The sequence below is a fragment of the Engystomops pustulosus genome, chromosome 4, assembly GCF_040894005.1.
Source record: "Engystomops pustulosus chromosome 4, aEngPut4.maternal, whole genome shotgun sequence".
NCBI lineage: Eukaryota > Metazoa > Chordata > Amphibia > Anura > Leptodactylidae > Engystomops > Engystomops pustulosus.
In genome coordinates, this window is record NC_092414.1 from 10,693,946 (window position 1) to 10,719,980 (window position 26,035).

The 26,035-nt window shown below is 46.6% G+C and overlaps 2 protein-coding genes and 1 pseudogene across 2 annotated transcripts; all 3 read left to right on the forward strand.

Moving 5' to 3' along the window:
* The first annotated feature begins 8,410 nt into the window (after nucleotides 1-8,410).
* LOC140125869 (E3 ubiquitin/ISG15 ligase TRIM25-like) lies at nucleotides 8,411-13,847 on the forward strand. Its single transcript, XM_072144745.1, has 2 exons — nucleotides 8,411-9,974; nucleotides 13,639-13,847. The coding sequence occupies exons 1-2, from the start codon at nucleotides 8,411-8,413 to the stop codon at nucleotides 13,845-13,847; spliced, it is 1,773 nt and encodes a 590-aa protein (XP_072000846.1).
* A 3,290-nt stretch (nucleotides 13,848-17,137) lies between these two features.
* Nucleotides 17,138-19,255, forward strand: LOC140125870 (E3 ubiquitin-protein ligase TRIM11-like). The gene is made up of 3 exons (XM_072144746.1): nucleotides 17,138-18,017; nucleotides 18,153-18,732; nucleotides 19,156-19,255. Exons 1-3 carry the CDS (start codon nucleotides 17,138-17,140, stop codon nucleotides 19,253-19,255), a joined length of 1,560 nt encoding a protein of 519 aa, XP_072000847.1.
* Nucleotides 19,256-21,213: 1,958 nt separating this feature from the next.
* On the forward strand, nucleotides 21,214-23,340 carry LOC140125871 (zinc finger protein RFP-like; annotated as a pseudogene).
* Nucleotides 23,341-26,035: the final 2,695 nt, after the last annotated feature.

Sequence of the window (26,035 nt, forward strand, 5' to 3'; positions counted from 1 at the left end):
ACTGCTGCTGTGCCTAGAGCTACCGACTGATGGCGCCATGCCCACGGATGGTAATTCGGAGGAGGAGGAGGTGGAGGAGGGGTGGGAGGAGGTATAGTAGGCCTTTGAGACCTGGACCGAGGTAGGCCCCGCAATTCTCTGCGTCGGCAGTATATGACCAGCCCCAGGGTCAGACTCGGTCCCAGCCTGCACCAAGTTAAGTGTAGTAGCGTTCTTATAAGTTTGGGATATGGCGGGTGAGGGGAATGTAAACAGATGCGCAAGAAGCGCATGATGCGCATGGAGCTGGCGTTCCGCTGCCAGGCGAGCTTTCGCCAATCCAAGCCCCTGTCTCTAGGCTACTCCCCAAACAGCACTTCTAAGAACCTTTTGTATAAGATCAAGTGTAGTAGCGTTCTTATAAGTTTAGGATATGCCGGGTGAGGGGAATGTAAACAGATGCGCAAGAAGCGCTGAAATAATATCCCTAAATGGTAAAAGTTTGCCAGTATATTTTGTGGATAACACAGCAGGGTGGCGACAAAGTTAACAACTTTGATGTGGAATCCATGAAAACAACCCAAATTTCGGCCTGACACACCTCGTTTGATAAAGGGACGATGTATGGAGGCAGCTATATGGACGACTTTTGGAGGTAGCAATGGAGACAACGTGTGGAGGCTGCTATGGAGACAATTTAATTTGGATAGTGCCTGTATGTGGCAGTCCCAAACATTTTTCAAACCAGAGGAGCAGGTAGGTGGCCCTCCAGTAAAATGGGATAGATTGAGTGCCTGTATGTGGCAGTCCCAAAAATGTTTCAAACCAGAGGAGCAGGTAGGTGGCCCTCCAGTAAAATGGAATAGATTGAGTGCCTGTATGTGGCAGTCCCAAAAATTGTTCAAACCAGAGGAGCAGGTAGGTGGCCCTGCAGTAAAATGGAATAGATTGAGTGCCTGTATGTGGCAGTCCCAAAAATTGTTCAAACCAGAGGAGCAGGTAGGTGGCCCTGCAGTAAAATGGAATAGATTGAGTGCCTGTATGTGGCAGTCCCAAAAATGTTTCAAACCAGAGGAGCAGGTAGGTGGCCCTCCAGTAAAATGGAATAGATTGAGTGCCTGTATGTGGCAGTCCCAAAAATTGTTCAAACCAGAGGAGCAGGTAGGTGGCCCTGCAGTAAAATGGAATAGATTGAGTGCCTGTATGTGGCAGTCCCAAAAATTGTTCAAACCAGAGGAGCAGGTAGGTGGCCCTCCAGTAAAATGGAATAGATTGAGTGCCTGTATGTGGCAGTCCCAAAAATTTTTTAAAACAGAGGACCGGGTAGGTGGCCCTCCAGAAAAATGGAATAGATTGAGTGCCTGTATGTGGCACTCACAAAAATTGTTTCAAACAGAGGACCGGGTAGGTGGCCCTCCAGAAAAATTAAATGCATGAAGTACTATAGCAAGAGCCAGTGGGCCCTGTCAAAAAATAGCCATTTTCCTCTGCTTTACTGTACAAAGAGGAGGAGAAGGAGGAAAATGAGGAGGAGGAGGAGGAGTGGATCAATTATTCAGGTTGAGCTTCCTTCACCTGGTGGAGATTGGAAATTCTGAGAAATCCAGCCTTTATTCATTTTAATAAGCGTCAGCCTGTCAGCGCTGTCAGTCGACAGGCGTGTACGCTTATCGGTGATGATGCCACCAGCTGCACTGAAAACCCGCTCGGACAAGACGCTAGCGGCAGGGCAGGCAAGAACCTCCAAGGCGTACAGCGCCAGTTCGTGCCACATGTCCAGCTTTGAAACCCAGTAGTTGTAGGGAGCTGTGTGATCATTTAGGACGATGGTATGGTCAGCTACGTACTCCCTCACCATCTTTCTGTAAAGATCAGCCCTACTCTGCCGAGACTGGGGACAGGTGACAGTGTCTTGCTGGGGTGACATAAAGCTGGCAAAAGCCTTGTAAAGCGTACCCTTGCCAGTGCTGGACAAGCTGCCTGCTCGCCTACTCTCCCTCGCTACTTGTCCCGCAGAACTACGCACTCTGCCGCTAGCGCTGTCAGAAGGGAAATACTGTTTCAGCTTGTGCACCAGGGCCTGCTGGTATTCATGCATTCTCACACTCCTTTCCTCTCCAGGGATGAGAGTGGGAAGATTTTGCTTGTACCGTGGGTCCAGGAGAGTGAACACCCAGTAATCGGTGCTGGAATAAATTCTTTGAACGCGAGGGTCATGGGATAGGCAGCCTAGCATGAAATCTGCCATATGCGCCAGAGTACCAACGCGTAAGAATTCACTCCCCTCACTGGCCTGACTGTCCATTTCCTCCTCCTCCAACTCCTCCAACTCCTCTTCTTCTGCCCATACACGCTGAACAGTGAAGGACTCAACAATGGTCCCCTCTTGTGTCTCGCCAACATTCTCCTCCTCTTCCTCCTCATCCTCCTCCACCTCCACCTCCTCCGATATGCGCTGAGAAACAGACCTCAGGGTGCTTTGGCTATCAACAAGGGAATCTTCTTCCCCCGTCTCTTGTGACGAGCGCAAAGCTTCCGACTTCATGCTGACCAGAGAGTTTTTCAACAGGCCAAGCAGCGGGATGGTGAGGCTGATGATGGCGGCATCGCCACTGACCATCTGTGTTGACTCCTCAAAGTTACTCAGCACCTGACAGATATCAGACATCCACGTCCACTCCTCATTGTAGACTTGAGGAAGCTGACTGACCTGACTACCAGTTCTGGTGGAAGTTGACATCTGGCAGTCTACAATCGCTCTGCGCTGCTGGTAAACTCTGGATAACATGGTCAGTGTTGAATTCCACCTCGTGGGCACGTCGCACAACAGTCGGTGAGCGGGCAGTTGGAGGCGGCGCTGCGCTGCCCTGAGAGTGGCAGCATCTGGGCTGGACTTCCTGAAATGCGCACAGATGCGGCGCACCTTCGTGAGCAAATCAGACAGATTGGGGTATGTCTTGAGGAAACGCTGCACTATCAGATTTAACACATGGGCCAGGCATGGCACATGTGTCAGTCTGCCGAGTTGCAGAGCCGCCACCAGGTTACGGCCGTTGTCACACACAACCATTCCCGGCTTGAGGTTCAGCGGTGCCAGCCACAGATCAGTCTGCGCCGTGATGCCCTGTAATAGCTCTTGGGCGGTGTGCCTTTTGTCGCCTAGGCTCAGCAGTTTGAGCACCGCCTGCTGTCGCTTAGCGACGGCACTGCTGCTGTGCCTAGAGCTACCGACTGATGGCGCCGTGCCCACGGATGGTAGTTCGGAGGAGGAGGTGGAGGAGGGGTGGGAGGAGGAGGAGGCATAGTAGGCCTGAAACACCTGGACCGAGGTAGGCCCCGCAATCCTCGGCGTCGGCAGTATATGAGCAGCCCCAGGGTCAGACTCGGTCCCAGCCTCCACCAAGTTAACCCAATGTGCCGTCAGCGATATATAGTGGCCCTGCCCGGCAGCACTCGTCCACGTGTCCGTGGTCAGGTGGACCTTGTCAGAAACGGCGTTGGTCAGGGCACGGATGATGTTGTCTGACACGTGCTGGTGCAGGGCTGGGACGGCACATCGGGAAAAGTAGTGGCGGCTGGGGACCGAATACCGAGGGGCGGCCGCCGCCATGAGGTTGCGAAAGGCCTCGGTCTCTACTAGCCTATAGGGCAGCATCTCCAGGCTAAGCAATCTGGAGATGTGCACATTAAGGGCTTGGGCGTGCGGGTGGGTTGCACTATATTTGCGTTTCCGCTCCAGCGTCTGGGGTATGGAGAGCTGAACGCTGGTGGATGCTGTGGAGGATCGTGGAGGCGACGATGGGGTTTTTGTGCCAGGGTCCTGGGCAGGGGGCTGACTAGCAGCTGACACAGGGGAAGGAGCAGTGGTGTGCACGGCCGGAGGTGAACGGGCTTGTTGCCACTGAGTGGGGTGCTTAGCATTCATATGCCTGCGCATACTGGTGGTAGTTAAGCTAGTAGTGGTGGAACCCCTGCTGAGCCTGGTTTGGCAAATGTTGCACACCACAGTCCGTCGGTCATCCGGTGTTTCCTTAAAGAACCTCCACACTTCTGAAGATCTAGCCCTCGCCGCAAGAGCCCTCGCCACGGGAGCTTCACTAGTTGACAGTGGCGCTGATGCACCAGCTCTGGCCCTGCCTCTCCGTCTGGCCCCACCACTGCCTCTTCCAACCTGTTCAGGTCGAGGACTCTCCTCCGTCTCAGAAGCACTGTGTTCACCCGGCCTCTCAACCCAGCTTGGGTCTGTCACCTCATCATCCTCCGATCCCTCAGTCTGCTCCCCCCTCGGACTTCCTGCCCTGACAACAACTTCCCCACTGTCTGACAACCGTGTCTCCTCATCGTCGGACACCTCTTTACACACTTCCACTACGTCAAGAAGGTCATCATCACCCACAGACTGTGACTGGTGGAAAACCTGGGCATCGGAAAATTGCTCAGCAGCAACCGGACAAGTGGTTTGTGACTGTGGGAAGGGTCCAGAAAACAGTTCCTCAGAGTATGCCGGTTCAAATGCCAAATTTTCCTGGGAGGGGGCAGACTGGGGGGGAGGAGGCTGAGGTGCAGGAGCTGGAGGAGTGGGGATTTCGGTGACATGGGTGGACTGCGTGGAAGACTGACTGGTGGTGGACAAATTGCTCGAAGCATTGTCAGCAATCCACGACATCACCTGTTCGCACTGTTCTGGCCTCAACAGTGCTCTACCACGAGTCCCAGTAACTTCAGACATGAACCTAGGGAGTGTAGCTCTGCGGCGTTCCCCTGCTCCCTCATCAGCAGGTGGTGTCTCACCCCGCCCAGGACCACGGCCTCTGACCCCTGCAGTAGTTGGACGCCCACGTCCCCGCCCTCGTCCTCTACCCCTAGCCCTCGGGTTAAACATTTTTAAAATGAGAGTTATAACTTTTTTTTTTTTTTTACTTCTTTTTGTTTTTTTTGGTGTTTTTTTGTGTTTTTTTTTTTTTTGTGTTTTTTGTTTTTTTTTGAGTTTTTAAAACCAAACAATCCTATCCTATTGCTATGGCTATTTTCTAGCCAAGTATCAAAGGAAGCACACTACTATGCCAGATGAGATGACACTGAGTTATTGCCTAATAGAAATCCAACCCCTACTGAATTTTCCCACTTCGGCCTTTGCTATGGATATGTGCGCCACTAAGCGCAGAACACAGCGGTCGCAAGTCTCACTACAAATTGCTCAGAATTGGCAAGTACATGCACTGCAGAAACTACAGCCACCAGCAGATCAACCAGAAATCAAATATATAGAACGCTACTGTAGGCTTCAAGAAGCTGTTTGTATTCTCCTATGGCTATTTTCTAGCCAAGTATCAAAGGAAGCACACTACTATGCCAGATGAGATGACACTGAGTTATTGCCTAATAGAAATCCAACCCCTACTGAATTTTCCCACTTCGGCCTTTGCTATGGATATGTGCGCCACTAAGCGCAGAACACAGCGGTCGCAAGTCTCACTACAAATTGCTCAGAATTGGCAAGTACATGCACTGCAGAAACTACAGCCACCAGCAGATCAACCAGAAATCAAATATATAGAACGCTACTGTAGGCTTCAAGAAGCTGTTTGTATTCTCCTATGGCTATTTTCTAGCCAAGTATCAAAGGAAGCACACTACTATGCCAGATGAGATGACACTGAGTTATTGCCTAATAGAAATCCAACCCCTACTGAATTTTCCCACTTCGGTCTTTGCTATGGATATGTGTGCCACTAAGAGCTAAACACAACGGTAGCAAGTCCCCCTGCTAATTCCTCACAAAATGGTAAAAGATGCAAATTAAAATAAAAAAAGTAGAACGTTATTGTAGCCCTAAGAAGGGCTGTTGGGTTCTTGTAGAATCACTCCTGCCTAACAGTAAGCTAATAGAACACCCTAACGCTTTCCCTGACCAGCAGCAGCTCTCTCCCTAGCGGCATCCAGACACAGAATGATCCGAGCAGCGCGGCCAGCGGCTAGTCTATCCCAGGGTCACCTGATCTGGCCAGCCAACCACTGCTATCGACGTGTAAGGGTACCACGTCATGCTGGGTGGAGTGCAGAGTCTCCTGGCTTGTGATTGGCTCTGTTTCTGGCCGCCAAAAAGCAAAACGGCGGGAGCTGCCATTTTCTCGAGCGGGCGAAGTATTCGTCCGAGTAACGAGCAGTTTCGAGTACCCTAATGCTCGACCGAGCATCAAGCTCGGACGAGCATGTTCGCTCATCTCTAGTGTGGACTATTCAGAAGGAGACACATTAGATCCAGAAGCATAACATTTGTGAATTGTATACATGTGACAGTAAATACGGGCAGAAGGAACCTGCTACTAGGAAACTGGGAGTCATGGAACGGTAACGCTAATATTGCGCTATTTTCATACGTAGGTCAAAAGAAAGTTGTAGCACTGCTGGAGGCTTAAAACTGGGTGAGGGACTGTCAGACTTTGCTACAAATGGGACAATATCAAAGAGAATTGCACGTGACAGATTATATACCACGGTAAAATGGATCGGTAGATGTTCTGCATCAGCAAGGCTTCATCTGAGCAAAGATTTTTAAAGCAGATTGGGGTTGTCAGATACCTGTCCAGCAAGCAGCATATCCATGCATGAGGCTTGGGTAAGTAGTGGCAAACTCACCCTGTGATGGCCCAGATGAACTGCCCTGGTAGGGGCAAAATTAAGAACCTGCTACCACACCCTTAGAGACCTGCAAGTGAATAGGGATAACTTACCTCGTCTGGCAACTGCAGGATGGTGGAGTGGATGGGTAAGATGAAGCCAGAAACACACAAGTGGAGTCAGAAGGAATCGGGTCAAAACCAAGATGACAAAGCACCAAATTAAATTACTAGAGAGAAGTTGAGTAAATGTAGCAGAGGTCAGATACACAGAATGACAAAGTAATAACTAGCAGTAATAGGGAAAGGTATAAGGAGACTAGTTGAACCAGCAATGTGTAATGGAACTGGGCAGGTATATATAAAGGAGTTCCTTGATGCCTCCCCCAACAGCTGACTGAACCAGCCATCCATCACATAAGTTAGCTTTGCTGGACAGGCCTGGGTTGCAGAAGAGCTGGGTGTAGTTCAATCAGTCCATCAGTTCATACAGCAGCAACCTATCCACAGTTCACACGCAAAACACTGAGGAGAATCATTATCTTCTAAGCCACCTTCTGCAGATAGAAGACAATGCTGGTATGGATGCTACAGGGGTTGTATGATGTGCAATTTTGAAGAAGCCTAAGCATCATGCAGAAGCATAGACACAGTAATCTACCAAGGCAACAGAAGGAGAGAAAACACAAATCGTACTTATTCCCCTTCAAATTATAAGAAGTCCAGCAGTTTTTCAGCTCAGAACTGGGAGACATTAGTGGAACCCAAGTACTTTCATCTACTGTTCAGATAAGTCTAGACAGAAGTGGTCTTATAGGAAGAACTGCCAAAAGTTGAGGAAACAAAACTAAGGACACTAAGAGCATAGGTCCCATAATACTACAGGGGCAAAATCACCACCCAAAAAAGTCCAGGTCCAGCTTTAACTAGTAGTGTAAAAAGGCTTTATCAAGTCACCGTGGTGGCATCCAAATTTACAACCACATAGTCAAAGAGGTCAACGTGCTTCTGGCACTTCGCATTGCCACCATGATTGAAAAAAGCCTTGTCACACTTCCACTTGGAGTTGATCAAGGACTTTTTTGAAAAAACGGGGACTATACATAAAGACATATGGACCAGGGTGCCAAAACAGCTAGAGTATGGTGCAATAGGTAGTTTCGGCAGCCTACCAGCCTACCGGTGGTTGGACTGAAGGTCCGTGAAAGTTTGCGTCTATATTTCAGTAATTGGAGTTGAAGATTTGGTAAGGATTAATGGTGTCCACTTGCACAATGCTATATATGAGTATTTGGATATCCTTCTTGATGTAACTATCATCAGAGGATTTCATCCTTCATCCTCCCATTCTAGCCAACACTACAGAAGAATCCAGGATTTTGCCAATTTTTTTTTCTCAACATTTTCAAGTGCCCATTCTAAAAGTCTATGCTACCTTTCTCATTGATAATGGTAAAAGTTGTAGAAAACTTTGGAGAAACTAAATATGTATTTATTAGAAGGTCCTACGACAGCATGGGATTTCAATGGGGACTTCAATGTCATTACTACAATAAGTTGACTGTTTTCTGTTGATGAATTTATGATGATTACTCTCTTCACCGATAAGTCAAAGATAAATGACCCCGTTGTACCAGGAAAGAAAATACGGGAACATGCCAAAAGTTACGACACTGGCCATAACGCCCTACAAAGCAGGAAGACATAAATAAAATGCTTATCTTAGTTGAAGACCAAAGATCATGTCTTAACTTCACGGACAGAAACACATAGCTCACATTTGGCTTCTCTGCTTCTCAGTTGGGTCGGCCATGGCGTCTGCTGATCTGAGAGACGAGCTGCTCTGCTCCATCTGTCTAAGCGTCTACACAGATCCGGTAACCATGAGATGTGGACACAACTTCTGCCGGGATTGTATAGATCAACACCTGACTTCACAGGGCGGGTCTGGAGGTTACTCCTGTCCTGAATGTAGAGAAAGGTTTCGTGATCGTCCTGTATTGAAGAGGAATATAGCTCTACATAATGTAGTACAACGCCTCACGTCTACTACTCAAAAGGAGGAGGTCGATGGGATCTGCTGCACTTATTGTATTGACTCCGCTGTACTCGCCGTTAAATCCTGTCTACTATGTGAGGCTTTTCTTTGTGATAAACACCTGAAGGTCCACAGCAAGTCACCAGAACACGTCCTGACCGAAATGACCACTTTTCTGGAGAACAACAAATGCTCTGTCCATGAGGAACCTTTACAGTTCTATTGTAACGAGGATGCCATGTGTATCTGCGTGTCCTGCCTTGTTACTGGACAACATCGGGGACACCAAGCGGAGATGCTGGATGAGGCCTTTGAGAAGAAGAAGACGGAGCTTAAAAAGGTTTTTTCCAAACTGAAAAACCAAATAATGGAAACTGAAGAAAGAGAACAAAATCTGGAGGAGCAATTGAGAAAAGTTCAAGCAGAAGCATCCGGACAAGCCTCGAGAACCTCTGCCCTTCTCACACAATTCAGAGGAGGCCTGGAGGATCAGGAGAAGAAAAGACGTCTGGAGAACCTAGAGAAGAGGGTCGTCAATGAGATCTCCAGGCAGGAGAGGCAGGTATCCCTCTCACTGTCTGCTCTGATCCAGAACCTGGGAATAAGAAAAGATGAACTGTCCAGGAAGATGAAGGACATTGAGGAGCTGTGTAACATGACCGATCCACTGACTCTATTACAGGAACCAGAGACAGGTGACTTGTGTGATCCTGAGGGAGGTGAGGAAGACACAGGGGGACATGATAAGAAATATGATTTAGATATTGATGTAATCAAAGAGATGTTACGCGCAGGTGTCAGTGATATCATATCGTATCTACAGACCATTTCACTCACAACACCTGAAGAAGTTAGGCCACAACCTCTCAGCCCCACATCTCCATCCAGTAACACACAAGGGTCAGGTACAAAACATGGGGGTGACGATGTCAAGACTGGGGCAGTACGAGAAAAGGTAACAGCGGCAGGAAGAGGAGAAATGTATGGGAAGGGTCCTGCAGACATATTACTGGATGAAAACACTGCCCATAGAGATGTCCAAATACTTGACAGGAATAAAGTTGCCGCTTGGCATGGTGGAATACCACCAAAACGTCCACACACAGCGTTTCAGTGTCTTCAGGTGAGAAGTAGGGAGAGCTTTTCCTCAGGGCGACATTACTGGTGTGTGGAGGTCAGTAAAACTGGGGAATGGAGGGTGGGAATTTGTTATCCCAGTATGGAGAGGGCGGGAGAACAGTCAATCATTGGAAATAACAACAAGTCCTGGAGTTTGGGGAGATGGTTCTATAAAGATTGTTTAGCGAGACATGACAATAATAAGATCCAGTTAACTGGTAAGATCTCCAGTGATATAATCAGGATCTGTCTAGATTACGAGGCGGGGGAGTTGTCCTTCTATGAGATGTGTGACCCCATCAGACACTTACACACCTTCACCACCACCTTCACCGAGCCGGTCTATGCTGCGTTCTATGTAAACAGAGCTCGGGTGAGGATAGTAAAATATTAGCAGTCGTGGGAAGGACGGTGGAGCTGCTCAGCCAAAGTTCTGACTCTTTGGCCGACACCAAATTGTCGTGGTTTGGGGGCTTGGTTTCGGTCAACCACCAATCAAGTATTGATGTCTTAGGAAGTTGACCACAAATGAAACTAAATCCCAGTCCACAAGTCCAACTCAACAGTTGGTGGTGGAAAACATTGTCATAGAAGATATCTCCACAGACGTCGGAAGGAATAGAGTCTTCTGACTGATGGAGCATTCTTAATTTTCTCTTCAAAATGGCTTTTTACTGGATAGAAAGATGGAACGTTCTACGGGTGATCACGTAGATTCTTCTTCACAATGATATTTTTGAATGGTTGTTCCAAAGATTTTCTTAACGTTATATAAAATGTATGTAAAAATTGCAGATCAAATTCACTTTACATAGAAGGTTGTTCCCGAGTTTTGACTCCATAAGACTCTGAAATAAAAAAAAATCATCTCATATCAATCCAATGTTTTAGGTTTTTTTTTACCACATTGACGCCCCCCCCCCCCCTCTACATCACCAAGTACAACCCCATTCCTCACCCGATTGCTGTTGTCTCCCTTATTGCTTGTGTTTTTGTAAAATCTCTCCATGTCCTTGTCCTCTGTATAAGAATTAGAGGTTACGGTCCCTTTAAAATTTTTGAATTTCTGCTCACAATAGTCCAACATGAGAACTTTTCATACAGTAAATTTATGAACGTCATTCGGGCAAGAATAATAAGATGTCGAAAGAAAAATGTTATGGAAATGAATTCACTTGGCATTCTCTACCAGTCTTATAATAACGGAACGGGACCAGCCTTCCATCAGGAAGAGGAATCCTTTACGATTTCTTCCAGCCATGGATTTCCTCTTCTGAATTCGCAATCAAATGTCTTCAACTGCAGCACAAATCCACACTGTGCCCCTAAAAATACCATAGTGTTTCCAATACATATTATACTCACAACATGACTGCACAAACTATTCTCAGCATAAAACATCCTTTATATAGTCACCCAAATTATAGTATACACACAATTCACAACACACAATTTATTAGGTGCCCTAATTTAGCCTTTCCCAGCAGCACACAGCCTCCTCCAGTAATGAACAGCCCCCCCCCCATATTCACAGCCTCCCCCCCCCTCTGTATGCATAGCCACTCCTCTACCCCCCAGATACACAGCCTCTCCCCCCCCCCACAGATACACAGCCTCCCTCCGTATACACAGCCTCCCTGAAAGATACACAGCCTCTCCCCCCAGATACACCCTACCCCTAAATACGCAGCCCCCCCCCCAAAGATACCAAGCTTCCGGCCCGATACACAGCCTCTCTGCCCCCAGATACACAGCCTCTCCTCCCTTTATTGCCTCCAAATATAGATTTCTCAAAATCAGTTTTATTATATTAAATTTATTTAATATACAGAGGCCCCCCAGTATAAATAGTATACGTCCCCCATATGTATACACAGTGTAAAATATATATATATTCCTCTCTTTTTTCATCAATAGTTGACCAGCAAAAATAATAAAACTTATACTTACATACAGTCTCGTCAGCGGTGGTCCTCTTCTCCTTCCGGCTCGTCAGCGGCGGCTCTCTACTCTTCCCGGCTCTCCAGCGGCGGCTCTCTTCTCCTCCCGACTCCTCAGCACGCGGCTCTCTTCTCCGCCCGGCTCATCAGTGGTGGCTCTCTTCTCCTCCCGAACTCATCAGCGGTGGCTCTCTTCTTCTCCCGACACCTATGCGGCGGCTCTCTTCTCTTCCCGGCTCGTCAGCGGTGGCTCTCTTCTCCTCCCGAACTCATCAGCGGTGGCTCTCTTCTTCTCCCGACACCTATGCGGCGGCTCTCTTCTCTTCCCGGCTCGTCAGCGGTGGCTCTCTTCTCCTCCCAACTCATCAGCGGCGACTCTCTTCTACTTCCGGCTCGTCAGCGGCGGCTCTCTTCTCCTCCCGGCTCGTCAGCAGTGGCTCTCTTCAGAGACACCGGCGGTGTGACGTCATCACATGCCGTCTGTGACCCTACATAGTACAGAGCGATGCAGGCAGCCGGATAGGTGCTGCATCGCTCCATATATGAATAGCACCTGTGTCTTAAAGAGACAGGTGCGATTTATTTATCTGATGGGCGATTCGGGCTACAATAGGAGCTTGAATTGTCCGCATTAGTAGCACACTCTGCCGCTCCTCAAAGGGCTCTGGATTCTGCTGCCTGAGGTGAGATTTTCATGGCAGATGTGACCCTGTTTATATAGCACCATCATATTCCATAGCTTTACAGATCATATGGGACATATAAAAATACAATATTACATTACTGAGTACAAACAGTCATATGGAACATTAGGAGTGAGGGCCCTGATCACAAGAGCTTACAGTCTATGAGAATGAGGGGGTGACACAAGAGCTTTCAGTCTATGGGGATGAGGGGGGACACAAGAGCTTACAGTCTATGAGGATGAGGGGGACACAAGAGCTTACAGTCTATGAGGATGAGGGGGACACAAGAGCTTACAGTCTATGAGGATGAGGGGGACACAAGAGCTTACAATCTATGAGGATGAGGGGTGACACAATAGCTTACAGTCTATGAAGATGAGGGGGTGACACAAGAGCTTACAGTCTATGAGGATGAGTGGGTGAAACAAGAGCTTACAGTCTATGAGGATGAGGGGGGTCACAAGAGCTTACAGTCTATGAGGATGAGAGGGTGACACAAGAGCTTACAGTCTATGAGGATGAGGGGGTGACACAAGAGCTTACAGTCTATGAGGATGAGGAGGGGGGGACACAAGAGCTTACAGCCTATGAGGATGAAGGGGTGACACAAGAGCTTGCAGTCTATGAGGATGAGGGAAGGACACAAGAGCTTACAGGCTATGAGGATGAGGTGGTGACACAAGAACTTACAGTCTATGAGGATGAGGGGGTGACACAAGAGCTTACAGTCTATGAGGATGAGGAGGGTGACACAAGAGCTTACAGTCTATGAGCATAAGAGAGTGACACAAGAGCTTGCAGTCTATGAGGATGAGTAAGTGACCCAAGAGCTTACAGTCTATGAGGATGAGGGGGTGACACAAGAGCTTACAGTCTATGAGGATGAGGGGGTGACACAAGAGCTTGCAGTCTATGAGGATGAGTAAGTGACCCAAGAGCTTACAGTCTATGAGGATGAGGGGGTGACACAAGAGCTTACAGTCTATGAGGATGAGGGGGTGACACAAGAGCTTACAGTCTATGAGGATGAGGAGCTTACACTCAGAACAAAATGTATGCTAAAACATGTCTTGAGGGATCACAAGATGTACAGAAGCTCATACTGCAGCAGCTTCATAGAAGCCACAAACTATACCCGGCATATGTTAATTACAAGAATTATACTTCCTCATATAGTTGTCTATATGTCGTAGTGTAACAAAGGTCATAATTACTTTCTCTACTTCTAATCATTGTCATCGCCTTGGCTCCTGCAGAACTAGATGATCTAGACTTCTCTATCAATGAGACTTTCTGCACTTTCAGTGTGGACTCTTCTGTACCTGCTGTGAACTGTAAGAACCAGAACACGTCCGGACTGATCCCAGAACTTCCCTGGAGACCAGGAAATGTCCTGTCCATGAGAAGATCCTGGAATATTCCTGCACTGAGGATGCGGCTTGTATCTGTGTGTCCTGCAGACTAGATGGAGAACATCGGGGACACCGGGTGGAGACTCTGGATGAGGCCTCAGAGAAGAACATAACAATGGAAGGAATTGACCTTGTGTCACTGTATTGAGCAGAAGCTTTAATTGGATACAAGGACAAGTATCCAACCACTTTTCATTGCTTGTCCCTGTGTTTACAGGATGGCAAACGACTGATTGTTTTGTGGCCTCCACCAATCAAGTATCAAATATGATTGCAGTCTAAACTAGATCCCACTGCGTTACTCCTCCTCCACCGCTGATTGGAAGAAACTATCATCGTAGAAGATAACTGGACAGCGACTAATGACATCACAAAGAATATAAACCATTAAAGGGAACATTTAGACTGTTCTCTTCCGCTCAGGGCATATACAGGACAATGAGCCTACTTGCCTCATGTATCCTAAGGTGATACGGAACAACCGTGAAGACGGTACTTTCCTAAGCTGCATTGCACACACAAAACAATAATACAAAAATCAAGGTCAGGGGTCCAGTTCACAACGAGGATAGTACCTATGGTACAAAATCGAAATCCAAAAACGGTATAATCAAAGATACAATAGCAGAAAACCAGGATAAACAGCAGTAAAGCGATTAAGTTAGAGTATAACCAGCAAAATACTGCGAATGTGAATGTAGCAAAAATTCAGCAAATAGAAAACACCAGCGCAGATGTTACAGCTAAAAAGGTTTAACCAGAAATCGAAAGATAGATATCAGGTTATACAGTAATCATGATGATACTTTGGAATTGCTGTTGTAAAAGTTTTCTTTCTGTTATGAACAATCTTTGTAAAAGTTTTTTATGAAATTCACTTCCTGCCCTCAAATACATGGAACGGTAACAGCAGGACTACGGCAGTCTCGCCTCCCGGCAATAGGTTACACAGGTGCTGTGCCTATTTTACAGAACCAGTGTCATGGGTGCCCCTGCGACCTATATCCCGGGTCAAAGGTGCACCCGTGTGCCTTACTGTGCCCCCGGAGCCTGCCTGCACGTTGACTCACCTCTTCCAGCTCCAGCAGTGGTCTCCTCGCTCCACATGGTCCAGTGTGCGTTCCCATCCCCTAGGATGCGTCCGCCAGCTCTGTAAGTTTTAAAGGGCCAGCGTGCCGATAATTGCCGTTGGCTGGCCGCCTGCCAAGATAAGTTCCTGCCCCTTCCGGTGTCCCCTGCCGGATCTTCCTGCCTTGTGCCTTAGAGAAAGCTTTGTTCCATTGCCCTTGTGATTTCCCGTTGTGACCCGTTATTCCGTTATTGACTCTGATCCTGTACTGCCTGTCCTGACCTTCTGCCTGTCCCCGACCACGAGTTTGCTTTACGATTCTGTACTTCGCCTTGGTTGACACCGTGGACAAAGTCGTGCTTATGGAACCTCCCGGTGGTGCCACGCTGCAACAAGTCCACCCTGCTTTGAGGCGGGCTCTGGAGAGGAGGGAGTGATTCTATTAATTTCTTGCAGCCCAGACCCCTCGCGCATCCAATACCCATCACCCCCTCACCCCCCACATGAACAGGAGGAGGGCGCGTGGTGTCTTTCCCTGCTACTGCAACCAGTCATCGATGTCCACCCCCGCCCAACTCGTTCGCCCGCCGTCTGGTCACCTAACCCAACCCTGTGTCTGAAGAAAACCCTGAAGCCCAGCAGAGGTTCAATGCACGTTCATGGCTGCATTTCAGCTAATGTCCTTTAAGTCAGGGCTGTCCTCACTGCTGAGAAAGACAGACAAGGTTCAGAGATGTTTGGAGCATCTTCTTGATGAGTGCCTTTTGCATATATGATTGTTGCGATATCTTTCTCTTACAAGGCCAATCCACCCATCACATTGTCCCATTCACAAGGATTGATTAGATCAGGTTCCCCGATGAAATATGGCAGAAATTTCTTAGACAATTGTAAGTAATTATACTGAAAGGCAATGTCACTTTACCAACGATCATTTTCACTGATAAGTTACAGACATAGAACTTTATAATCACAAACAGGAACAAAGATACATAAACATACAATAGATGACCCTGTCCACCTAAACATCAGGAAGACATAAAGAATTTTGTTATCTTGGTTGAAGACCAAAGATCAAACTGTCTTTGATAAAGAGGAATATGGAAAAATACTAGGAACACGTAGCTCACATTTGGCTTCACTGCTTCTCAGTAGTGTCAGCCATGGCGTCTGCCGACCTGAGAGAGGAGCTGGACTGCTCCATCTGTCTGACCACTTATACAGATCCTGTAATGCTGAGATGTGGACACAACTTCTGCCGGGTCTGTATTGATCGTGTGCTGGATACACAGGACGGGTCTGGAGGTTACTCCTGTCCTGAATGTAGAGAAGAGTTTCAAGATCGGCCTGTATTGACGAGGAATATAGCTCTACATAATGTAGCAGAACGCCTCAAGTCTACAGAAACAAAGGCCACCATTTTCTTAATGAACCATCCCTGATATCTAATTATATCTAATTATATCTAATTAAAGTTGACCCCTGATGTTTTTACACATGCTATTTGCATGGGGTATGTGCAATATATAGCCATATGGCAGGCACGTTGGAGGTTCTTGAGATGTTCCACTTTGAAGAAGACCAGAAGACATTGAGCGACATTGAGAAGCTAAGGCGTAGTGATCGACCAAGATAACAGTGGCAAATCAAAGACCCATCATACTCACTTACCCTCAATTATTGGAACATGTCCGTAGTGCCATCAACTCAGAACTGCCAGAAATGTACGCTCATTGATTGGCTGGAGAAACCGAACCAGAAATGGTCTTTTGGGAAGAATTTGGTCAAAAAAGATTTACCTTCTCGTTGTCACAGAAGGGAGTTTGTTCAAGGAAAACTACGACTCAAGTTCATGACTGTACATCACCCATTGTAGTTGTGTAGGGTTAAATGTTTCCTTACTTCTAAGAAGGAGACAACATTATAGTACAAGGATTTACCAGGTTCTCCTTCACCGTTCCCCGATAAAAAATGGCAGAAATTCTTACATAAATTTTAGTAACAGTACTAAAAGGCGATGTCACCTTTCCATGGATAATCTTCACTGATAAGTTGAAGATATCAAACCTTGTAATAAGAAACAGGAAGGAGGATACATAGATGATGACCCTGCCCTACAACCACCTCTACAGAGCAGGAAGATAGAAGTGGAATGTATCTCTACGTTGAAGACCAAAGATCAAACTGTCTATAATAAGGAAGAACATGTGAAAATACACCCTTGTGCCAGGAACACATAGCTCGGATTTGGCTTCACTGCTTCTATGTAGAGCCATGGCGTCTTCTGATCTGAGAGAGGAGCTGAACTGCTCCATCTGTCTGAGCCTCTACACAGATCCTGTAACCCTGAGATGTGGACACAACTTCTGCCGGGACTGTATTGATCAGCATCTGACCACACAGGACTGGTCTGGAGGTTATTCCTGTCCTGATTGTAGAGAAAACTTTCAAGATCGTCCTGAATTGAGGAGGAATATAGCTCTACATAATGTAGCAGAACGTCTCAAGTCTACTGAGCCACATCAGGAGGAGGTCACCGGGATCTGCTGCACTTACTGTGTGGACTCAAGTGTACCTGTTGTGAAGTCTTGTCTGAACTGTGAGGTTTTCCTTTGTAATAATCATCTGAGAGTTCACAGTGAAGGACCGGAACATATTTTGATTGAGATCTCAACTTTTCTGGAGCACTATAAATGTTCTGTCCACGGGGAATGGCTCAAATACTATTGTACTATGGACGCCACCTGCATTTGCATGTCCTGTCATATGTTTGGAGAACATCGGGGACATCAGGCGGAGTTACTGAATATGGTCTTTGAGAGGAAGAAGACGAAACTGATAAATGTTCTACCGAAATTAAAAAACAGAATAAAGAAGACTGAGGAGAGAATCCAGAGGCTGGAGGAACAATGGAGAAAAGCTCAAGAAAAAGCATCTGAAGAATCTGCAAGAGTCTCTGCCCTTCTTAAGGACTCGAAAGGAGGTCTGGACGGTTTACGGTTAAGGATGAAGCTGTTGGACTTGGAGAAGAACATCCACAGTGAAATCGACAGGCAGGAGATGGAGGTGTCATTGTCAGTGTCTGCTCTGATCCAGAAGCTGGAGACACAGAAGGACGAGCTGTCTAGGAAGATGAGGCACATTGAGGAGCTGTGTAACATGACTGATCCACTGACTGTGTTACAGGAACCAGACACAGGTGACTTGTGTGATCCTGAGGAGGGGGGAGGTGAGGAGGACATATTGGGAGATGATGAGACACATAAAATAGATGTGGATGTAATTGCAGGGATGTTAGATGCAGGTTTGTCTGATATACATGCAATGAGGAGACCAAAGTGTCCACCAAAACCACCGCCTTTAAGACAATCTCTATCAGCAGGGTATGTGGTCGATGATTCCATGCTTGAAGTGATTGGGGGAAAGGTAACAGCAGGAGGAAATAGAAGGATAGCTCAGGTTGACACATTACGGGATGTAAACCCAGCCAATAGATGTATCCAGAAATTTGGCAACAATGAAGTTGCAGCCCGGCATGCCCGAGTACAGCCGCAACTTCCACAAATAGCAGCCCGGAGTCCTCAGGAGATAAGTAGCAAGATATTTTCCTCAGGACGACATTACTGGGAAGTGGAGATCAGTGACATAGGAGAATGGAGGGTGGGGATGTGTTACCCCAGTATGGAAAGGACTGGACGATATTCACGCATTGGAGACAATAACAAGTCCTGGAGTTGGGGGAGATCGTTACGTAGAATTTGCTTAGCGAGACATGATAGTAAAGTGATCCGGTTACCTCACCAGATCTCCAGTAATAGATTCCGGATCTGTCTGGATTATGAGGCGGGGGAGTTGTCCTTCTATGAGCTGTGTGACCCCATCAGACTCTTACACACCTTCACCACCACCTTCACCGAGCCCCTTCATGCTGCATTCTATTCTTCGAGAGAAGCTTGTGTAAAGATATTAGACTAGAAGCCAAAGTTCTGACTCCGGTTCTGGAAACCTTTGTCATGCCCTTTGTTATAAAGGGGTGGGTCAGGGTTAGTATTGATCTAGATCTTTCATCTAGATAGACCGTCAATACCTTAACCGGAACGTGTGTGTGTGGGGGGGGGGGGGGGAGAATCAACACCTATTCCCTAAACTGATCAATTTTTTAAACCCGCTCCATCATGGCCATCAAAGGGTTTTATTATACCCTTGGACAACCTTTTTAAGTGGAGTATAGCTTATTGGTCCGGGGGGTTGTGGGGTCACGTATTGAAGACCCAGTTTGGTCTGGGTACCAGACCTGAACCTGAAGATCACCCCTCACCAGTAATACCCTCGGTGCTGGCACTGATCGTGGCTTTAAAGGGTCAACACAAGCCGCCATTTTCCCAAGGATAATCACTTCCTGTGATGTCATCAGGGAGCGACGATCCCAAGTGCCACCACCATTTAGGCTGCTTTGCCAGCACCGATCATGGGTGTTACCGGCGACGGGGTGAGCCGAATGCCGGACCCGAACTTCTTGCTGAAGTCAGGATTCGGAGACCCCAAATCCCCAATGTTCGGCACAGACAGCGTTGTGATCCGGGTCCGCTCATCACTACCGGCTAGAAAATATTTTACCAGACATAAAAAGCTAGATGTAGAGTTGTTGATAATGTACAATTACTATGATGATATTTTGGAATTACTCACTGTTATGTAGAATAATTGTGAAAATTGCTGATCCACCTCCTGCCCTCTAATGTCTCCTACATAGAAGGTCTTTAGTTTGGACTCCACGTGACTCTTCAATTAAATTAAAAAAAACATCTTATATTAATAAATATTGTGATTTTCTTTACCACATTTACCTCTCCATTAATAAATATATTATAGGGGACCTCTAACCATATACAGAATGCTGGGATATATATATATATATATATACCTCATCTAATCCATGGATGACCTACCTTTATCTGATTCATGCATGACTTACCTCATGTGATGCATAGGTGACCTACCTCATCTGATACATGGGTGACCTACCGTATCTGATGCATGGGCGACTTAGCTCTTCTGATTCATGGGTGACTTACCTCATCTGATGCATGGTTGACTTACCTCTTCTGATGCATTGGTGACTTACCTCTTCTGATGCATGGGTAACTTAGCTCTTCTGATGCATGGGTGACCTACCTTCTCTGATTGCTGCTGAGATTCTGATTAGTTTGGTGTTTTTACACTACTTTTCCAAAAATATGGATTTTTTTATGTATAAGCTTATATTAGCCAAGGGGGTGGAAACCTTTAATCGACTCTGGGCAGGGCCGGTGTCAGCACCAAGCTTACCCAGGCAAGCCTGGTTTGCAGACTTACCTCATCTGATGCTGGGTGACTTATCTTATCTGATGTATGGGTGTCTTACATCATATGATGCATGGGTGACTTACCTCTTCTGATGCATGGGTGACCTACCTTCTCTGATTGATGCTGAGCTCCTGATTCGTTTGGTGTTTTTCCACTACTTTTCCAAAAATAGAGGTTTATTTATGTATAAGCTTATATTAGCCAAGGGGGTGGAAACCAGGGCCGGCGTCAGCACCAGGCTTACCCGGGCAAGTGCCGGGGCCCCCGAGCTCCCAGAGGGCCCACCAGCCTCAATTATCCAAAAATCTCAGTTACATTGGTGATGGCATCCTTGTGTCACCGATGTAATTGAGAGAAACCATCTCTCTTGCGGCGTCCTCATGTGACGGGGGGCGGCGCCGCAAATGGATCCTAGGAATAGGACAATTTGTCCTGGACAAAGATACTTCTGCGGCAGAGCGTCTCACCATATACAGGACGCATGCCGGCCTGCAAGCTGGCGGGATGATTTCACGGCGCATCCGTCCGTGCTGAAGATTAGAAGAGGAGAGCGTGATGGACTTGCGTTCTTGAGGTAAGTTAGAGTTTTGGGGGTTTTTTTTACTGGCCAAGGTGCTTACTTCTTTGTAGTATTTTAATATACATAGTTAATCCTTCCCTGCTCAAATTGCTGCAGCCTTCTCCACAAGTTCACTGTTAAGGGGCCCACTGAGGCTCTGTCGCCCAGGGGCCTACTGAAACCTGGATCCGTCCCTGACTCTGGGGGTGTATCCTAGTCAGCTGTAGGAAAATGAAGGGTTATCACCCCCTTTTAGAAACACTCATACAGTAATTAAAGTTAATTCAAACTTCGTTCCGGCAGCATAAATTGATGTTGAAAAAAATTCAAACTTTATTCACAAAACATGTTTACAATTGTAGTATGAGAAAATGGCCAAAAGGTGGCGACAGCACGGGGGAGTTCACAACGAGTCTAATAATATCGTAAAATCGAGAGATCACAACAGACAGAAGATTATATTATAACTGATTCACAGCAGCAGGAATCTGTATACTGTATACAACAACTATAAAGATTATGGTTATAGGAAGATTTCCCGAATGTTGTAAGGAAAAGATCTGCTGGAACACGGCCAAAGGTCACATGTGGTGTCACCGCTTCTAGTTATTGCCTACCATGACGTCTGCAGATCTGAGAGGCGAGGACTTCTCTATCAATGAGACCTTCTGCTATTACTATTTGGACTCCTGCGGTGAAGTCCTGTCTACACTGTGAGGCTTCTCTGTGTGATGATCATCTGAGAGTCCACAGCAAGGGACCAGAACACGTCCTGACTGATCCCAGCACTTCCCTGGAGAACCGGAAATGTTCTGTCCATAAGAAGATCCTGGAATATTACTGCACGGAGGACGCAGCTTGTATCTGTGTGTCCTGTCGTTTGGCTGGAGAACATCGGGGACACCAGGTGGAGACGCTGGATGAGGCCTCAGAGAAGAAGAAACTAAGAAATGTTCTTCAGAAACTGATCACAAAGAGGAATAAGACTGAGGGAAGACTCCAGAATCTGGAGGAGCGCAGGAGATAAGCTCAAGAAAAAGCATCTGGAGAAGCTGAGAGAGTCACTGCCCTGTTTATAGACATCAGGAGACGTCTGGATGATCTGGAGAAGAGGGTCCTGAGTGACATCTCCAGGCAGGAGAAGGAAAAGTCCCTCTCACTGTCTGCTCTGATCCAGAAGCTGGAGATACAGAAGGACGAGCTGTCCAGGAAGATGAAGGACATTGAGGAGCTGTGTAACATGACTGATCCACTGACTGTGTTACAGGAACCAGACACAGGTGAATATTAGGCCAAAACCTCCTAGTCCCCGATCTCTTCCCAGTCACACACAAGATATACCTGTGTCCATAAATGGGAGCGATGATGTAATTTTCGGACGTTGGGGAGAAGGTAATGGCTGCAAGAGACAGAGGAATCTATGGGGAGGGTCCTACAAATATATTACTGGATGTAAAGACAGCTGCTAATGATCTCCTCATATCTGATGATGTCCAAACAATAACCTGGACAGTAATGCACCAGGGTCATCCCGAAACCTCAGAGAGGTTCCAGTCTCGTCAGGTGCTGAGCTGCCGGAGATTCACCTCAGGACGACATTACTGGGATGTGGAGGGCAGCAGAACCGGGGAGTGGATGGTGGGGATGTGTTACCCCAGTATGGACAGGACTGGAGATGGATCATACCTCGGAGAAAATGACAAATCTTGGGGTTTAAGTCGACGTCTGTGGTATGACAATCCATATTCAGCCATTCATGACAGGAAAGAGATCCCGTTACCTAACGTTATCTCCAGTGATAGATTCCGGATCTGTCTGGATTATGAGGCGGGAAAATTGTCCTTCTATGAGCTGTGTGACCCCATCAGACACTTACACACCTTCACCACCACCTTCACCGAGCCCCTTCATGCTGTGTTATATGTATATGGAAGTTCTGTAAAGATATTAGGTGGAAAGTAGAAGTTGTGAAGAACCAGAAAAAATCTACCCAGAGACTGATGACATCACTAGAAGGAGAATTTTTATTGGTGGAACACTTGACCTATAGAATTCAATAGTCTTTCTTATCGACTTACACCCATTTTGGGTGTAAATGATTGAGGACTGAAAAACAATCGTCAAGGTATATTTTTGATATTACTGAAATTACCGTATTTTTCAGACTATAAGGCGCACAAAAAATCCTTTGATTTTCTCAGAAACCAAAGGTGCGCCTTATAGTCCAGTGCGCCTTATAATGAACTGTACTTACAGATAACAGCTGCCCTGAACTGTGCACAGGCCTGCCACCTGCTGGTCATTCATACTTATAATCAGGTGCGCCTTATAATCCGGTGCTCCTTATATATGAACCTAGAGGTTTTAGCAGGCATTTATTGATGGTTCGCCTTATAATCCGGTGCGCCTTATAGTAAGAAAAATACGGTAATAGCCCTAAACTAATGAAGCCAATTTTGTATTTCATAGAACTGGGTTAAATTAGGATGGCTGCCTTTAAAGGACATCTATCACCAGATCAAGGATTTTAAGCCAAGCACACTGACATACCGGTGTGCGCCCCCTCTGTCAGGATCTGCTCTTCCTTTAGCTTCTTATGTCCTCGTTTTTAAGAAAAAAAGGGCTATTAAAATTACGCAAATGAGCCTGAGGGGCTCCAAGCTCCATGCATAATTTTTAAAGCCCCTTTTTCTTAAAAACGAGGGCATAAGAAGCTAAAAGAGCAGCAGATCCTGCCAGAGGGGGCGCACACCGGTATGTCAGTGTGCTTGGCTTACAATCCTTGATCTGGTGATAGATGTCCTGTAATTCCTCCCCATGCCTTATGACTCCTTACTATTTTGCAGTTCATGTCATTTGACCAGGGTTATGTCATCAAAGGTCATGTACCCTTTACATTTGCAAAATGTACCCCATGTGTGTATCTGATCACATGGAATAACAGCAGCCTCCATGGATTCCTCTCTTTCCTTTATGGAGGTTTCTGTGATTTCATGCGATCAGAAACATACAGTACAGTGCAGTATGGGAACAGTTTGCTTATGTAAGGAGGCTAAAGGACCTGAGATGATGTCGCTCTGGTCACATGATATGAATGTAACACAAGGCAGAGCTGTCAGTCAAAATAAGGGAGTGTGGTTTACTGGCAGCCGAGGAGAGAGAAGAGTCAGATCCACCAGACATGATTCAGAATAGCTCATTTACATATCAGAAAAATTACTGTAATTAAAGTACAGAGCCTCACTGGCAGCTAATTTTAGGAGATATGGGGATCTCTTGTAACCCCTTCAGCAGGCATTGTTAGTCAGGGTGGTAAAATTCTGGTGACAGGTCTTCTTTATCAACTTATCTCCTTGAGGGTGTAGGTGGCCAATCCCAGGGGTTTAAATGTGACAGGAGATGTCAGGGTTACGCCAATGCATTGGCAGGGTGCAACAGGTTGAGGTGATATATTTGGCAATAGTAATGGTACTCATCACGCACCACAGTTTTGTACCTTTAGACTGAAGAACATATAATTGTACCTTTCGTCTTCGAACCTTTCTGTGACCTAGTGACCACCTTTGTTCAGTCCAAGAAGATCAAATCCTTGTACTTACCACAATTCCAAAATTGGACCATGGCCATGTTAGCTGAAATTTATTCATCATAGTAAGTTATGACGCACCAAGCTCCACAATGCTATCACACCCACCATGTATGGTCGGCTAAGTAGCTCTCCAGTGTGGATTATCCAGATATGGTTGGAATAGGAATTGTGGCCAAGACAAGGACATGTTACTGGGGCCACACATAATCCTTGTAAGTTATATTCCTCCCGTTTGGTTGTTTCTCATGCATAGGTCTTCTTCCTCTGCCTGTCATAGGTGCTAGAAGACTGATTTTATTCATCTCATTTGTACCTGTCGGTATATTGCTTCATTTTGGTGGGAAATTGTGTCCCTGGATGTCCTATGACACTGTTTTGTTGAGGGAAGTGATGTTTTAAGCTTGAAGAAGTATAGTTCTCCTTTGGATGGTTGATCGCCCTTCCTCAGTATCCCAATGGAAGACGTTGTTGAACCTGAATCTTCCTTATGAAAATATAGTCTACAAACACAGGGACAAGATTTAGAAAAGTGTTGGGACCCTGATGCCCTTCTTCTGTGACCCTATCTAATGCCAAAAGCCTGTCATGGGTGCTCCTGTGACCCACATCTCAGGTTGCAGGCGCACCCGTCCCCCTCTCTGCGGTGCGGCCCCCTCTCCGGTGCCAGCCCTGACCTCCTGCAATGTCTCTGACCCTGAACCTTTGCCGCCTGTCTTGACCTCCAGCCACGAGCTTGCCTGATGACTTTATACCTCTATCTTCACGCCTGTGGAACGACCTGGTGTTACCACGCTGCAGCAAGTCCAACCTGCTTTGCGGCGGGCTTTGGTGAAAACAGGGTGCCACTGAGATTCCAGTCCCAGGTGTCGGCGTGTGTCATCGTTCCCGGTGGTCCAGGGGGTTCACTACCCCAGCAGCCTGACAAAGCCCATGTGAGGTCCTCCCGGAACAATTTTTCTTTTAGCTAATACTATGTACTTTCTGTGAATGCCACCATTGCTTGACTGTTTGGCTGGGTTTGTGGAGGGTTTTGCGAGGATTATTTTATTATACGTTGCTGACAATTTTCTTACCCTAATCAGTGTCAATATTTATAGCCCTCTACTTTCAGATAGGCAGTGCCAAGGCTTTTGTTCCCGGCCTGGACCACACCTCGGACTGTAGAGAGCTTAAGTGGAAATGGTTCAGTGTAGGTTCAGTAGGCTACTTTGGCTTCCTAATGTCAGATGGTGGTTTTGTACTGGAGTAGACAACATGTCTCTACCAATCCCAACTACACCCGAATCAGTGGAGTTCTATTGATTAAAGTGTTGGATTTAGTAATGAGTGGACCTGAACTGCAATGTTTGGGTCCATACTGAACATTGTAAGTTTGTGTTCCAAAACTCCAGCAAGAAGTTTGAGCTTGGCCTTCAACTCAACCACCTCCAATAACATATGCAATTGGTGCTGGCATCGATCATGGGTGTCAGTATGAGTGCACCTCCATCTACATACTGTGAGCGCATCAACACTTACTCTATAATCATCACAGGGGCAGCAATTTTTGTAAAAACGTTGGTTAGCACCAATCACAGGTTTTACCGATTCGGGTTTAGGTATTTTCCATGCTTTTCAACAAAGAGATCCCTACAGAATTGGTGACCAAAGCACACAACCATGTCAGGTATTGTCAGCT